This window comes from Panthera pardus, unplaced genomic scaffold (genome assembly GCF_024362965.1).
Source record: "Panthera pardus isolate Hobbes unplaced genomic scaffold, ASM2436296v1 HiC_scaffold_17, whole genome shotgun sequence".
In the NCBI taxonomy this organism is placed as follows: domain Eukaryota; kingdom Metazoa; phylum Chordata; class Mammalia; order Carnivora; family Felidae; genus Panthera; species Panthera pardus.
The window spans coordinates 88378637-88394869 of record NW_026526732.1 but is presented as its reverse complement, the minus strand read 5'-3'; the positions used below and the strand labels follow the sequence as shown (position 1 = coordinate 88394869).

General features: G+C 34.9%; 1 protein-coding gene across 2 annotated transcripts in view; it reads right to left on the bottom strand.

Moving 5' to 3' along the window:
* Positions 1-2847: 2847 nt before the first annotated feature.
* Positions 2848-16233, bottom strand: part of LMBRD1 (LMBR1 domain containing 1) — a 112511-nt gene continuing 99125 nt past the window's right edge. For both annotated transcript variants that reach the window (XM_019417656.2, XM_053904764.1), the window contains exons 15-16: positions 3565-3656; positions 2848-3422 (exon numbers count right to left, since the gene is read on the bottom strand). In XM_019417656.2, coding sequence (XP_019273201.1) covers positions 3306-3422; positions 3565-3656 — 209 coding nt within the window. In that variant the 3' untranslated portion in view covers positions 2848-3305. The remainder of the gene's footprint in view (positions 3423-3564; positions 3657-16233) is intronic.

The following is a 16233-nucleotide window of genomic DNA, read 5'->3' as shown; positions in this document are numbered from 1 at the left end:
TCCTGTGAACTAAGGATATAAATGCCCTCTCCCCTTAGGTCTTCTTCCACCTCCTTTCAATCTTCTAATTTTTAACAGCTGTCTTTTTACAGTGTCAAGGTTGATATTTACATGCAGCACCATAATCAATGTCTACTGTGCTCTATGGATTAATTCTAAAACAGTATATTACTGTAACTATGTATATTCACTGAAAAGTTCAGCAGTATACTTTAAGCATTCTTGTATCCATGTTGTTTTCCTGGAGCTCCTACTTTTCTTTCCCTTTTACTTAAAAAAAAAAAAAAAAAAGAATATGCATTTTTATTGCCTTTGGCATAGTGGCACTGTGACAGATGTCAGTTCCAGGGTCCTCATTTTGCCAGTTCCCTGCTGCATGTCTGAACAAATTAATTACTTGTTTGAAGTTTGCATGGAATAAGAGGGCCTTGACTTTTTAGAAAGCCATCACTAGGGATGATCTCTAAGTTAGGCATTTTCAGAGGACTTCAGAGAAAGTATGTCCTTCATTAGTGAAGTCACAAAACTCCAATCAGCGTCATAAAATATAAAGTTAAAGCCATTCCATGACTGAGGGGTCGGGGGAAACTTTGTTAAAGTAAACTTCTAAATAGGCAAGAAGCAAATTTATAGAATCTAAGAAGAAAAAAAAACATATTTAAAAAATAGAACTAGCCAAATGAAAAGCTAACAGTTGCTCTGACACAAATAACAACAGAAACTAACCCTAGCAGTAACAAAATGTATATTTAGTATTCAAGACAAATAGGGCAATATTTTCATAATAAAGCAAAATAAATCTTAAAAGTAGGCCAAACATACATTCCCCTTACCCTAATGGTTTATATAGGCTTAAATCATGTATTCAGACTTAAAGATTCTAACTAACAAATTTGCCTGTCAACTGAGTGCCTTCCAAGTGCAAGGAACTATTCTAGGCACCAGGGACGAACTTGAAAACCCAGACAGGTGTTCAAGGACTTACCTTCCAGAGGCAGCACACATGAAAGCAATAAATGACATCACACTCCACAGGGTGCCATGTGAGTAAAGACCACCTAACTGCCTGAAAGACTTAGGGAAAGAGTACCAGAGGAGATTTCAAGAATAAGGATTTTCTTAGGAGATAAAAGGAAGGGAAGGGTATCATAGGAAGAAGAACAGTTCAACAGACAAGAGATCTGAGAAATCAGCCACTTGGATAATGGTGAGATACCTGGCTCATGTGATCAGTGTGAGGATAGCACAGAAAGCAGGACAGTCAGGTAAGAAACATACCAGAAAGGCTTTACGTGTCACATGACGAAAAAGGATTTCATTCCAAAGTAAATGAAAACTTTTCACAGCAAAGTAATGGAATAATCTGATTTGTATTATCAAGGTAAGACTGAAAGGAGTCAGGGCTTGGCACAAAATCCAGTGAGAAAGTTCAAGTACTTTGTGTTACTCTGCTAGGGCTGTCATAACAAAAACCCCCAGACTGTATGGCTTAAACATTAGAAATTTATTTTTCACAGTTCTGGAAGCTAGAAATCCAAGATCAGGGTGCAGCAGGGTTGGATTCTCCAGAGTCTTCTTTTTGGTTTGCAGATGGCCTCACATGGTCTTTTCTCTCTCTGTGTATATCCCTGATGTCTCTTCCTCTTCTCATAAAGGCACCAGCTTACTGAATTGGGGCTCCACATACTGGCCTCTTTTCACCTTAACTTACCTCTTTAAAGGGCCCCATCTCCAAATACACTCATATTCTTAGGTACTGGAAGTTAGGACTTCAACCCAAGAATTTTTCAGGAACACAACTCCGTCCATAACAAAGTGACTGGCAGTAAGAATGGAGAAGAGAGGACAAATGGAAGGATAGTTAAGAAGTAGAAATCAAATACTTGACTGATGAGTCAGGTATACACAGGAGATAAGGGGTTCTGCTTGATCTCTGCTTTAGGCAATCAGGTATATGCTGGTGCCATTTGTCAAAACAAACAAAAACAATAGAGAAGGAGGCTTGGTGTGCTCAGAAAAGTGAGAAGTTCAAGTTCCAATTGAAGTACTCATTTCTAGTTAACAGGTAAGTAAAATTTGAAGCTTAGGAAAAAATAATAAATATATTAATGATATGATATAATCCAACAATATAGATGGAAGCCCAGGGTACAGGAGATTATCTAGAAAGAAAATATAAAATAAAAACAAAGGGAATGAAATTCGGTAAATAACTTTAAGGGTGCATGAAGAAGCCAAACATGAAGGCTGTGAAGGTATATCTGGACAGACAAAGAATGAGAACAAAAGAGAGTGGCACAAAAATTAAGGGCAAGAAGAATTTAGTGGGAGATGGCTATTAATTCCTAAGACTTTTTCAGAAAGTTAATGGTATTTTACTTCAAAGATGGGCTTTTTAAGAGTTCTAATTTGTGCTTTTTATGAGTTCTGATTTACAATATTGTTTGTGATGATTTCTCACTATCCAAAATGTGTTCAAAATACCAGTATTATGTAACATTCCTTATACCTTTTGAAAATTATAAATCTTTGGAATGAAAAAAAAAAAACTTTAAAGCCAGAAATGTCAAATGTATTAAACTAATCAGTAAAATGATTTTTTTCAAGGTTAATTATTTTTGACAACGCTCACATTTATGCTGGAAGGCAAATGTTGAGGTGGGCTACCTACAACAATGTATAGGCCTTAATTCCTGTAGAGGTGGTAAGATATCTCATGGATTAATATCTGAACAATAGAACACATCTTGGAATGCCACGGTCTCATAGCACTAGGTAGCCTGAAATCTGTTCATGAAATATATTTGAATGGCACTACTGATTTAATGTACAAAACAGAAAAACAAGTTGCAGAGGGGAGTAACATTTATTTGTCAGCTATTTTGTGAGTATTATTTTTAGACAATCACTTATAGACACTTCAGAATTCCACATTACTCTAGAGACCCAAAGGCACAGATACAATTGATTTATTATGTTTTTTAAAAAGTGACAAAAGGGAATATTAGTTCTGGAAGATTTTTAATCAATTCAACACTATTATACACTAGAGAAAAAAAAAATTTCCACAAACATTCCTTCACAAAATCCATAGTTTTATATTTACATAGAATTATTATAGCAATTTTAAATGTTAATCTATGATACAATGTTACTTCAGATAACATAAAAAATATAGTTTCTTTTAATAGCCATGCTCCCATTTTTGATGAAAGCTAGTCAGTTCATCCTAATATTAGTTTAACACTTTAAAAATGCATAACAGACATTCAGTCAGCCTTATAAAACCCCTACGACAGAGGCTGTCAAACGGAATAGACAGAGGGCTCATCATCACTTATGTCTGAATCATCTTCATCTACTCCTTCAATGACTGATTTCTTCCCTTTACAACAGGATACAATTAATCCAATCAAGAATACCTATAAATTTAAATAAGTTACATGTTACTTCTTAAATCTAAAATCATTCAGAAAGTAATGAATTTAAAATCCAATGTCATTACTGTGATACAAATGGGAAATTAAGGATCAAATCATCCCTAGGTATGATAACAGTACTTACCCCAAGAAAGGCCCAGTTACCAAAATAGTATGCTGCACTAAAGAACCAGAATTTGTGAAGGAACAGGTACGTCCGGGTAACAGTACACTGATCTACAAAAGCAAATAAAGGACTATGGTGAGATATTTTCTTTCTTGAAATGGACTATCAATACTTTATCTAAAATACTGTTAACCAAATAATGGCCACGGTCAGTAAGTGTTAGAGATAGGACTGAAATCTAGGTCCTTCTCCAAAGTCCACTCTTTTAGTACCCTTTTAAATTACCAAATAATAGGATATTTAAAAAAATGAATGTCTCCAATGTAATCCTGGCTTATATAAGTATATATATATATAAAGCCAGGATTACATTGGATTATGTGTATATATATATAAAGAGAGAGAGAGAGAGAGAGAGAGAGAGAGAGAGAGAGAGAGAGGCTAGTTTAATTTGAAATAGAAAAAGCATTTAAACCTGGAGTGTCAGATATGTGCTAAAACAAAACAGATAAAAAGTTCCCCTGATGAAGACAAAAGAACAAACAAAACAAACAAACAAAAAAAAAACAAAGTAATCAGAATTGATTATAATTAAGTTGTACTTTTCTAAGAATCCAATTTTCAGGACAGCTCAAATTTGAGAGTTTTTTGAGATTTTTTTTTCTTTTTAAGAATGCTATTGAAAAGGCTGCTACTTTTTTAAATACAAAATTGTTATTTACTAATATGATATTGCTTGAATTTTAGATTAGTATTTAAATTTTGAATTAAAAATAAATCATACACCAAAATGAATCAATCATAAAGAAAAACGTAACTCTTAAAGAGACTGATTGTTTAACATTTTTGTCAGACTCCATACTAGTTTTATCCAAATAGAGTATTTTCATTAGCTTACAGAGTCCTCTATCCATATACACATATATCTGATAAATAATATCTAAGGAAATATTCGTTTATTAAAACCATTCAGAAAAGGCTGGGGCAACAGATACAATATAATGTATCTGATTGAAAAATTATATATGCTGCAGCTAATAAAGGATTCTAACCTTCTAAACTTCAGAGGGCCCTTCGTTCATTACAGAAGAAAATCCTTATCTTACAAGGCAACTTCTTTCCAGTCTATTGATTTCTGCATATTTTAACCAAAATTGACAATGGCAAGAAATTTCACATGCAGTTAGGAGACTAATATCATAATCCTATAGCTGATTAAGAAAATAAATACACTGTTGATTTCTAATTTTACCAACTCTCTTATCATCATCAATAAATGCTATTTTCTCTTAAAACATAAAATTAAGCTGAATCTGTAGCTCAATTTATTACACAAGGGTTCTAATACACTTTATTTTGGGGCTATCACATGGTTTTCTGAGAATAGCCTTTAGGTTATAGTTTATACAAATACAAGACTTGTTACGTAAAGTTTTAGATATGTTACATACATATAAGATAATCTAAATCTTATCTACTCTAATCCCTTCCACTGTACTTCAAACATTTATTTCTGAATTGCTCAATACCAAACTGGACAAAACAATCTTTTTTTTTTTTTTTTTATTTCTTCTTTAATAAAGAAGCAATCTCTTCCTTTCATAAACAAGAACCACCAATCTAATGATGATCTACTGTCCCCCATCAAGGGCCTCCTTCATATTTTTTTCTCTCTTTCTCAACAGAAAAGTCTAGAAGGAAAAGTCAAAGCTCTCTAACAAAAACCAAAATGGCTTCAAGCAGTGGCGTCTGAACAAATGTTTATCTCCTGTCCTATGGTTACTAGCACTCAAGATTATAGCTGGGTGCTGTGCTGAGATGAGAGTTCAGTCTAACAGAGGAGAATCACAGAGAGGAGGAAAGTCATTAGTCATTTACTCTGCTCCACAATATTTTATTCTCACCTCCACTACAGATCTTGCTTCAAAGTAACAGAATTACAGGCATACCTTGGAGATATTGCAGGTTAGGTTCCAGACCACCTCAATAAAGCCAATATTGCAATGAAGCAAATAAAATGAATTGTTTTTGTTTTCCCAGCGCATATAAAAGTTATGCTTACACTAAGCTGTAGTCTAAGTGTGCAACAGCATTATGTCTAAATAAACAATATACATACCTCAATTAAAAAATACTTTATTGCTAAAATCTAACCATCACCTGAGCTTTCAGCAACTCATAATCACTGATCACAGATCACCATAACAAATATGATAATAATAATAAAGTTGGGATTTTGTGAGAATCCTAAAATGTGACACAGACATGAATTGAAGAAATGCTGTTGTAAAAATGGCACCAGCAGACTTGCTCAGGCAGAGCTGCTGCCAACCTTCAATCTGTAAACAATGCAGTATCTGCAAAGTGCATTACTAAAGCAAAGCACAATAAAACGAGGTATGCCTGTATTCAATTTGTCACTTTTCCCATTAGATAAGTCTGAGTACTCTAAAGTATCCATCAGTGAACCTGGCATTCATATTTAAAATAGCTGCCAAAGTAAGCTAAAATTTTTTAAAAGGGGTATTTTATTTAAAAATTCTATTGCTAAATAGTACCTTTTCTAATGTAACTAAAATCTGACAAGATTCCAAGGATGTCAAAACGAGAGACTTGCATAGATCATGAATATGAAGTATAACTACAATGTCCAGTATGGTGAAGGAAGAACCCAGACTCTGGTGTCTGACAAACAGTGTCAAATATCATTTGGCCACTTCCTTGCCAAGTGAATGGGCAAATGTGAACTGTTGAGACTATGCTTGTGAAATGGAGAGATTGCCTCTGTACAGGGTCATTCTAAAGACCAAATGAGGTATACCAAAATCTCCGTGCAAAGTGGCAGTTAATATTAATTTTCTTTCTTTTTTTTTCCCCCTTCTTCAAGGTATAACTGAACCCATGATAAAGAACATACTTAAGAGCGGCTCAAGTGGTCTCAAGAAAAACAACTAATATTAAGATTTTTAAAGTATATGTCCAATAGTAGTAAAGAAAATAATGGCTTAGACATCGGTATCATGACTATTGTGTCTATATTCATTATTTTTATGTCTCTATAGTCAAAGTGTCACCACCTAGACCCCAAGACCTGACCTTTACTGCCCACTAGCTTATATTCACTAATCTCTGTCTTATGTTTTTCCTTAAGCACTTCTTTCTTGCTTACCTCTCAATTCAGGCAAATGAAACTGGAAACCACCCCCAGGTGATGGTGACTGCCCTGACAAGACCTCCCACTGGACTAGATCACCCAGACCATTTGAGCTAAACCCCTGACTTGTGCCTGCACAGATGCACCAAGAAGTGATCCCTGGAATGACCAGCAATTACCTTTACTTCATTGTAATACTGAACGTCTGCCCAAGGAGGAGCCTTAGCCTCATTTACATCACATATAACATATGTATAGACATGTCTATACATATCGATATGTATAGACATGTCTTCTTAAGGTTCATGTGTGACCTTATGCTTCCTCTACATATGACTACAAGGCTTCCATATCTAAATATTCACCCCAACCTTAAACAAAGGGTACTCATTCACCCTCTCTTGGGGAGTCACAGATTTGGAAGCCATTCCACATGATCTCCTTATCTGCTGCAAATAAAAGTTTTCTTTGTGTGACAACTCAACCTGGTGTACTTTCTAACTCACCAAGGAGAGAATTCATGTTGGTTCAGTTAGAAATTCAGACACAAATGGAATTAGCGAAATTCAAATGTGTATAATTCAGTAATATGATATGTGCTAAACAGTAATATACCTTTAAATAAAAATAATCCATTTGAATGTTTCAGAAATGAAGAGAGGGACAGGCTGGGACTTGTGCAAAAAACGCCTGTTAACAATTATTTTAAAAACAAGAACAGTATCTTCTATGGCTTAAGTATTTTATGAGCTTAACCCTACAAGTATAAACATGTTTGAGAAAAGTTCTTCAACCTTCTCCACGTTGTTACAATGTTCTAAACTTTAAAAATAAAAGTTCCATTACTCCTTTCCATACTGAAAGATATTTCGGGATTCAAAACACCACTGAGTTAGAAATCTCAGGGCCAGAACGGGGATTTTATTTTATTTATTTTTTTTAAATTTTTTTTAACGTTTATTTATTTTTGAGACAGAGAGAGACAGAGCATGAACGGGGGAGGGTCAGAGAGAGGGAGACACAGAATCTGAAACAGGCTCCAGGTTCTGAGCTGTCAGCACATAGCCCGACGCGGAGCTCGAACTCACGGACCATGAGATCATGACCTGAGCCGAAGTCGGCCGCTTAACCGACTGAGCCACCCAGGCGCCCCCAGAACGGGGATTTTAAAACAGAGGCTGAAATGGCAGAAGTCAGTCAAATCAACTTATTTTTCCATAGAGGTCTAATAAACCATTCAGTGACATTTTAATTTGTCTTATCACCACTGATTGGCCCACCACAAAAAAATGTATCTCATTTTTCCTATCATGTTATTTTACATGTTTACCATTTTTAAAGGCTGTAGATTTGACACAAACCTTCTAAAATAACATTAAAAGGTAGTCATTGTTAGTTTTCTATGTTGTTGAAAAATGACACTGGATCACAAATCCATACACACAGTATGTAACAACTCTTTATAGCTATTTTTATATGTAATGTATATATCATTATGTTTATATTGATATAAAGTGGTATATGTCCACAGAAGAGTTTTGGTTAATAAGTGCATGCAAATATTTTATATCCAAGTGATGATTCCACACTCAATCAACAGAGGGGGCTTTTCTCCTCACCATCTGCCATCTTCCAGCTGTTTACCTGAATCATGGATATCTAGGAGATCTATGGATGTCTTTATACAGTTATCTAAAAAATTATAATTAAATATTTTGTTGATTTTTTTTTTTTAATTTTAGAAAGAAAGAGTGCAAGTGGGGTAGACGGGCAGAAGAAGAGAGAGAGAGAATCCCAAGAAGGCTCTACCCTCAGCACAGAGCCCGATGTAGGGCTTGATCCCATGAACTGTGAGATCATGACCTGAGCCGAAGTCAAGAGTCAGATGCTTAACAGACTGAGCCACGCTGGTGCCCCTATAATTAAGTATTTTGAACTTGGTTTGACCTTCAAAATAAATTTAAATCACTGGATGTTTCATTTAAGGATTGTGTTCTAAAATTAACTGTTCAGGAAATTTCTGTTGTTCCTCATAAGGACATATAAAAGTTCTAATTAAACTAAAGAGTACTGTTAACAATGAAAAATTAAAATAAGGGTTCAGATAAAAACTTTTTTTTTTCTGATAAGGTGGCCACACAAAAAGGATCAAAATTAAGACCCAGGAAAGGATATCTGGAGCGCATGAATAAAACAAGATACTTTTGACTACTGACATGATGGTCAACCCTTCCTCCATCTCTTCTCACTTATTATCAAACAGATGAATAACAGAAAGTGCAATTAAATCTCTATTTTTCATGTAACAGCAACCATTATAAATATACCTGATAAATTTTATATTATGTATTTCCTCTTTCCTTTTAAATTGTTATGTCATTTTTAAAAATGTTTATTTATTTTTGAGAGAAAGAGAGAGTGAGCAGGGGAGGGGCAGAGAGAGACAGAGATACAGAATCCAAAGCATCCGGCAGCACAGAGCCCAACGCAGGGCTCAAACTCACGAGCCATGAGATCGTGACCTGAGCCGAAGTCAGATGCTCAACCAACTGAGGCACGTAGGCGCCCCCGTATGTCACTGTTAATGTGTGCTGACTGACACTAAAATAACTTTGGTTATTAACTATGATAAACCACAACTTCTACTTCAAATATATTTTTAAAACATGTAGTGTTGATTTAAGCCACAATTAAGTCATCATGTTATACCTTCACCTGAAATCAACTCAGAATTAATTACACTCTATATCTGTACTTAACTTATATAATGAATTCTTATATTACATATGCATATATAGAGAAGGCCTTTGAGAAAATTCATGTGCCATGGAGAATGAACTTTAAACTTTAAGGCAAATATTTTGTCTGACAAAAACAGACATCTGGACTATTTAGAATGCCACTTTATGTCTCATGGTTGCCCCTGATTATGCTAACTCTGATTTCTGCTTAGGGTCTTGATACTACTGAATATTTAGAATAGACATGTAAATCTTAACTGTACATAGGCTAAGGAGCTTGACTTTATTGTGATATGATTAGGAATTATTTATCAAATGATTTCAAGAAAGGGAATAACATGAGTGGAATGTAGACTGGCAGAGGGGATTGAGAGTAGATAGAAGTTCACTAAGTCAGGAGACAATCTGAGTGAAAACGTGAGCTGTCAGGATAGAAAAACAGGTTGGACTGAAACATTTTGGAAGTAAAATCCCAGTTAATCACTGTTTTACTGTCAAACAGACTTACAGCATATGAAATATATACACATAAAAACCTTTGAGATACTAACAAATTACATCCCAATAAAAAAAGAGGTACTGGCAATATACTTCCAAAAAAAAAAAAAAAAGCAGAAAAAAATTTTAAATATGTAATAAAAACCAAAGTTGTATATTTATCTTAAAATTTAATAAATGGGGTTACCTGGGTGGCTCAGTTGGTTGAGGGTCTGATTTTGGCTCAGGACAAGATCCCAAGGTCATGGGATGGAGCCCTGTGGAGCCTGCTTAAGATATTCTCTCTCTCTTGCCCTCGGCCCTTCCCCCACTCACTTGCTATCTTTAAATAAAATGAATCAAAAAAAACAAATAGCATATAGTTAAATCAATATTTTGTTAAATTTCACTGGGGGAGCCAAGTAAAAGGGAAAGAAAGAATTGGTGAACATTAAAAATCAAAATTCTAAAGGAAATAGTTTTATTGTGTTTTATGAATACACAAACTATATCTGGTTAATAAAGATAACACTTGTCAGATGTTTTACACTAAACAATGAGTTTTATAGTGATTAATTTTAAGAGCCAGTATAACTGGTGTTGAGTTCTGATTACATTTAAGTAAGTTTAAGATATTTCAAAGGTGCTAAATTATGTAGTGCTCCAAGAAAGAATGTTCTTAATTTCATTTGTGTTATCCACCGGCCATATAAAATTTATAAAAAGGAGTTACAAAGGTAAGCATTAGCATATAACTTGTAGAAATAATCACAAACTTATTAGTAAACTCTAAATTAACAAGATTTACTATCTACTAGTCTTTTTCTAAATTTTTTTTAACATTTATTTTTGAGAGACAGAGCAAGACAGAGCATAAGTGGGGAAGGGGCCAAGGGACACAGAATCTGAAGCAGGTTCCAGGCTCTGAGCTGTCAGCACAGAGCCCGACACAGGGCTTGAACTTACAGACTGTGAGATCATGACCTGAGCTGCAGTCGGCTGCCCAACCAACTGAGCCACCCAAGTTCCCCATATTATTTATTAGTCTTAATTGACCAAGGATAGTCAAATAAAAAAAGGGAATAGAAAACAATTGTTTTCCACTACTTAATTTTTTCATGTAAAAAAAATAGTTTGGTGGGTATAGTAAAAAATACTAAAGTTGGAGATAGAAAACGGAGGTATCAGTTTCTTTGTAAGTGACAATAAGATGATATCTGCCCGAGGTATACAATGACAGGATAGACTGACCTTCTGAGAATTAAAAATAGAGAGAAATCTACATGTGATTGCTGATGTTTTAGGAGTTAGCAACCTTAAGCAAGAATCTGCATATTCGTGGCTGAGAAGTTTCACAAATTACCTAGACTGGCTTTGGCATAGACTCCAGAGAACTTAGAAAGCTTATACCTAATTAACTTCACTATTCTTAGTTGAACTTTTATCATCACCTAGAAAAAGAACTTTGATATCAAGAAACTCTCGGGATCTCAAGCAAAATCCAAGAAAAATGATGCTCTGGTCAACACCTAATTTTCTGGTCTGCATGGCAACCTCACTTGACAAGAGACACAAGACATTAGGCTATCTCAGCTGGATTTTACCAGCCAGTAAGATCAATGAGGCCCTCTTTCTGACTCCATGCCTACCTAGAAACTATGTGACTATAAATCTGATTTTCCATACAGATTCTTTGTCTCTTGTGAGAGTTCACTAACCCAGGCCTCTAGTTTCTTTGATAGTTGTGCTTCCTGTGGTAAATTAATGAACTCACAGCTGGCTAATACATTAGTCTCTCTTCTGCTCAGGTATCTGAAGCCAAATATAGTTGGTGATCACCAAGGTATGGTAGTATTTGATGGGTAGATTTAAATCAAATAAAGCTATCAATTCACAAACTTATTATTTGTCAAGTACAGTACTTAACCATGAAGGACTATTTCAATCTGTTGAGAACAAAAGTTTTTTGGTTCAAGATGACAGACTGGGCACAGTCATTTGTTCCTTGTCCTTCCCAGAACCTCATTAAAGCTAGAGTAGAGGAATAAAGCCAGGAGCAATCTTTTAACAGCAAATAGAATGGGAAGAAGGCCATCAGGTGATTAGAGACTTCAACAAAAATCTGGAAGATGAAAAGCCACATTTAAAAGCTTTCCAGTAAAACTGGTTTCCCTCCTATTTATTATAAAATATAAATTTAAGGATCACTAGAAACCTCAATCACAGAATTCTCATGATGAGGCCTCCTAGTTTCTGACACTTAAATATAAATTAACATAAATATGAATACACTATCAGATATATATAGAAAATATCAGCATGAAGGAGAAAGAATAAGATAAACAGAACTGTTCCTAGACAAACAGAATTGTGATTTTATTTAAAGGAAACCATTATGAAAAATGTATAAAACCTTCAGATATTGGAGAAGATATTACACATCCATAAAACAAAGATGTTTGAAAAAGACCAGAATACTAAAGTACTTGAGGAAAGTAAGACTTTGTTATATGAAATAAAAAATTCAGGATATAGTCTGAAGATAAAGCTGAACACATACTTAAGAATCCAGACTAAAAATGGTAGGCATAAAATATGAAATATAGATAAGACAAATGATCAACTGAAGATATCCAGCAACTAATGAACATAAGCTCCCAAAAGGAAAGTGGAGAAAAGAGAGCTTACCAAGTTAGCTTCAAAAGAAGAAATACATTGGCATTAGATATCTCACCAGTTAAAAATGAAAGACAGAAGATGATGCAATGCCTTTAAAGTTCTAAAAGAAATAACTTCTTATACAGAATTCTAAGCATAACCAAACAACCCATCAATTATATCAACTGAGAACAAAATAGTTTTCAGATATATAGGTGTTTTCTGATATGTATTTCATACAAAGCATGTCTTTTTTTTTTTTTTTTTTTTTTTTTTTTAAGCTCAAGTAAAGCCAGAGGCTTGGGGGAAGAAATCAAGAAAAAAGATATGGTTTATAATGCATCAAAAGTCCAGTGAAGAGAAATTATAACATTATAGATGAGCAGCAGAATCAGAAAGCAATTGAACCAAATAAGAAAAGGAAGTCAGTAGGGACTTAGAAGGTACAATGGATTTCATTCAACAGATAAAGTAAGCAAGAAGCTACAAGATGCTAGGTATATTAATATTTTATGATACTTTAATAACATTTTTTAAAAAGAGAAAAAAATAACAAATAAAAAAAGTAGTTTAATTCTACAAATTGTTGTTTTGAGGGAGACAGAAAAATATACTTATGTAACATTTTCTTAGCCTGAAGGAGCTATAAAGGGTGTCTGGCTGGCTTAGTCATTAGAGCATGTGACTCTTGATCTAGAGGTCATGAATTCGAGCCCCATATTGGGCACAGAGATTATTTAAGAAAGAGTAGAACAGAGATAAGATATATAAATGACTATAAATTAAGACAGAGTAAGGTAATGTGATAACAAGTAAATGTTATGGGAATTCAAAGGAAAAAAAGAGACCACACATGTTTGAAGGTTCAAATCAGAAGGTCAGGTTTAAAGTAAACATCAGATAGTCAGGATTCTGGGTGATGAACATGGGCAGGGTGACAACAGAAACTAGTTGTGACATTTCAAGGACAAATAGTTAAAAAGTAAAGGTGGAAAAGATGGTCATGTTCAGAAAATGTATGGAAAAATCCTACATATTTGAAGGATGGATTAAATAGTGGTAGTTGGAGATAGTCTGAATCTGTCAGATGATAAGGGGAGAGGAACTTAAGGTTTCTACTGAAGGAATGGCATTATCAGAGTACTTCAGAATAGCGGTTTCCACACTGTGGCTCCCAGATCAGAATGCTCAGAAAATTCTGGAGTCTGACCTCAGATTCACTGAATCAAAAATTTTGTAATCTATGTTTAACAAGCCTTCAGGAGACTCAGATGCATGCATAAACTCGATAATCACCGCTTCAGGACAATTAAGCTAATAGCACTGGGTAGTGTGGATTAGAGTGGAGTACTAGTTAAAAGGTACAGCAATTCATGTGAGATGTCATGCAGGTGAGATCTGAGGGTCAATCTGGCTACAGTCCCTTAGCAGCTGACTAGGTGTGCAGAAAGAGTGGATTGAAGGTAACTGTGCTTTGAAGAATGGTGGTAGTGTGAGACACAATGAAGTCAGTAAGTATAGTCCAAGGTCCTTATGTAATAGTTTGTATTCTCTTTATCGAGAACTATTCATTTTATTTTTTTCATGTGTATTTATTTATTTTGAGAGAGAGGGAGAGAGAGACACAGAAAGAGAGAAAGAGAGAGAAAGAGAGACAGAATCCCAAGCAGGCTCAGTGCTGTCAGCCCAGAGCCCAACATGGGGCTCAATCCCACAAACCATGAGATCACGACCTGAGCCGAAATCAAAAGTTGGACACTTAACCCAATGAGCCACCCAGGCACTCTAAAAACTATTCATTTTAAACATTTAACAGAATAAGGTAGGCTCTATATATTATTTTCATTGGATTGATAAATCTTATTTAGAGCTATGCACAGATAGCTAACGGGCTCACATCTTTATTTTGCCTGCTTTCTTGACCATGAGGTAATGCGCTAACCTCACATACCACATACCACACTTGCTCTCAGCCTTAAGGGAAATCTAATGAGAAAATGTGCAATGACTAACCATAGACTAAGAAGTTAGTAAGTTATCTTGTTAGTTTCCAACTTATGAAGTAATACCATAAACTAAGCAAAGTCAAACAGGCTCAAGGAAAAAATGTATAACCTTAATAGCTACAAATATTGGTTTTAAAGATAATTATTCTAGATGTTATCTAATAAGTAAATATATAATATTAAGTATCATTTTCTAATTAAAATACTAAAAAACATAGACATCAGCAGGGGGTGCTGACTGTGGAGCCTGCTTGGGATTCTCTCTCTCCCTCTCTGCCTCTCCCCTACTCACACGTGTGCTTTCTCTCACAATGTTATGTGATAAACATGTTAATAAACATGTTTAGTAATGTTAATAAACATTAAAAAACAAAAACAAAAACAAAAACATAGAAATAACCCCTGACTCCTTTTTCTCTCCTATCTTATACTAGATTCCTCAGCAAATCCTACTGGTTCTACCTTCAAAATACATCAGCATCTGACCACTTCCTGCCACCTGCACCACCCCAAGCTCTCCCTTGGATTACTCCAAAAGCTTTCTGGCAACCTGTTTTTGTCCTTGGGTTTATAATGGCCTATCTCAAGGTTTGGCAAATTATAACCTAAGAGTTACATTCAGCCCGTCACCTGTTTTTATAAGTTTTACTGGAACACAGCCACAGCCATCCATAATGTATTATCTATGGCAGCGGTCATGTTGCAATCGGCAGAGTTGAACAGTGTGCCCCACAGAGCATAAAATATTTACTATCTTATCCTTTACAGAAAACGTGTGCCAAGCCCTGGCCTATATGCAACACAGTGATCAAAGTGATCCCTTGAGAACATCATGTCATTGTTCTGCTCACAATCTTGCATCTGAAAGTAAAGCTAAAGTCCTTAAACTTGACTGCTTCCTGTTCCTCTACCTCCTCCAGCACACTCCCACTCTGCACATTTCTTAGGTCTGGAATGCTCTTCCCCAGATAGCTGCCTTTGCTCCTCACTTGTTTAAGGTCGTTTTGCTCAAATGACAGCTTCTCAGTAGTAATTTCCTTTCTACTCAAAATTTCCAATCATCCCTCCTTCTGGGCACCACTCACTCTCCTTTAGCCCTTTATTATTCTCTATAATACTTAACACTTGACATACTTATTTGCCTCCTTCTACTAAGTAAGCCTCATGGGGACAGGAATTTTGACTATTTTGTTCACTGTTATATCACTAATACCTAGAAAAATGTCTGACACATGGTAGATATCAGTAAACATTTGTTAAGTGAAAAAACACAGGAATAATAGGTAAGTAAAATTAAATGATAATATAGAATCCTGGAAATTAGCACATCTATAAATTTACCTCAGAACTTCAAGACAAATAGGACTATAATCCTTAGTATTACTAAAAAAGATGTCAATATCTTCTAAAGGTGTGCAAATTATAATAGTCAGTACTTAATGTTGGATTTCTCAAACTGGATAAGTTTCTGAATAAAGCTATTAAAATCATCACAATGTTAAGAGTTGACTTATCCTTAACTTCCCACCCCCAAATTTTCATAAAACAAAAAGACCATATAGTTTTTCTTTTTAAGGCCAATGCCCTAATGTGCTTGAGTCTGAGGGTAAGGATGACACATATTCTCCAGAAATGGATCTACTTATTAGTT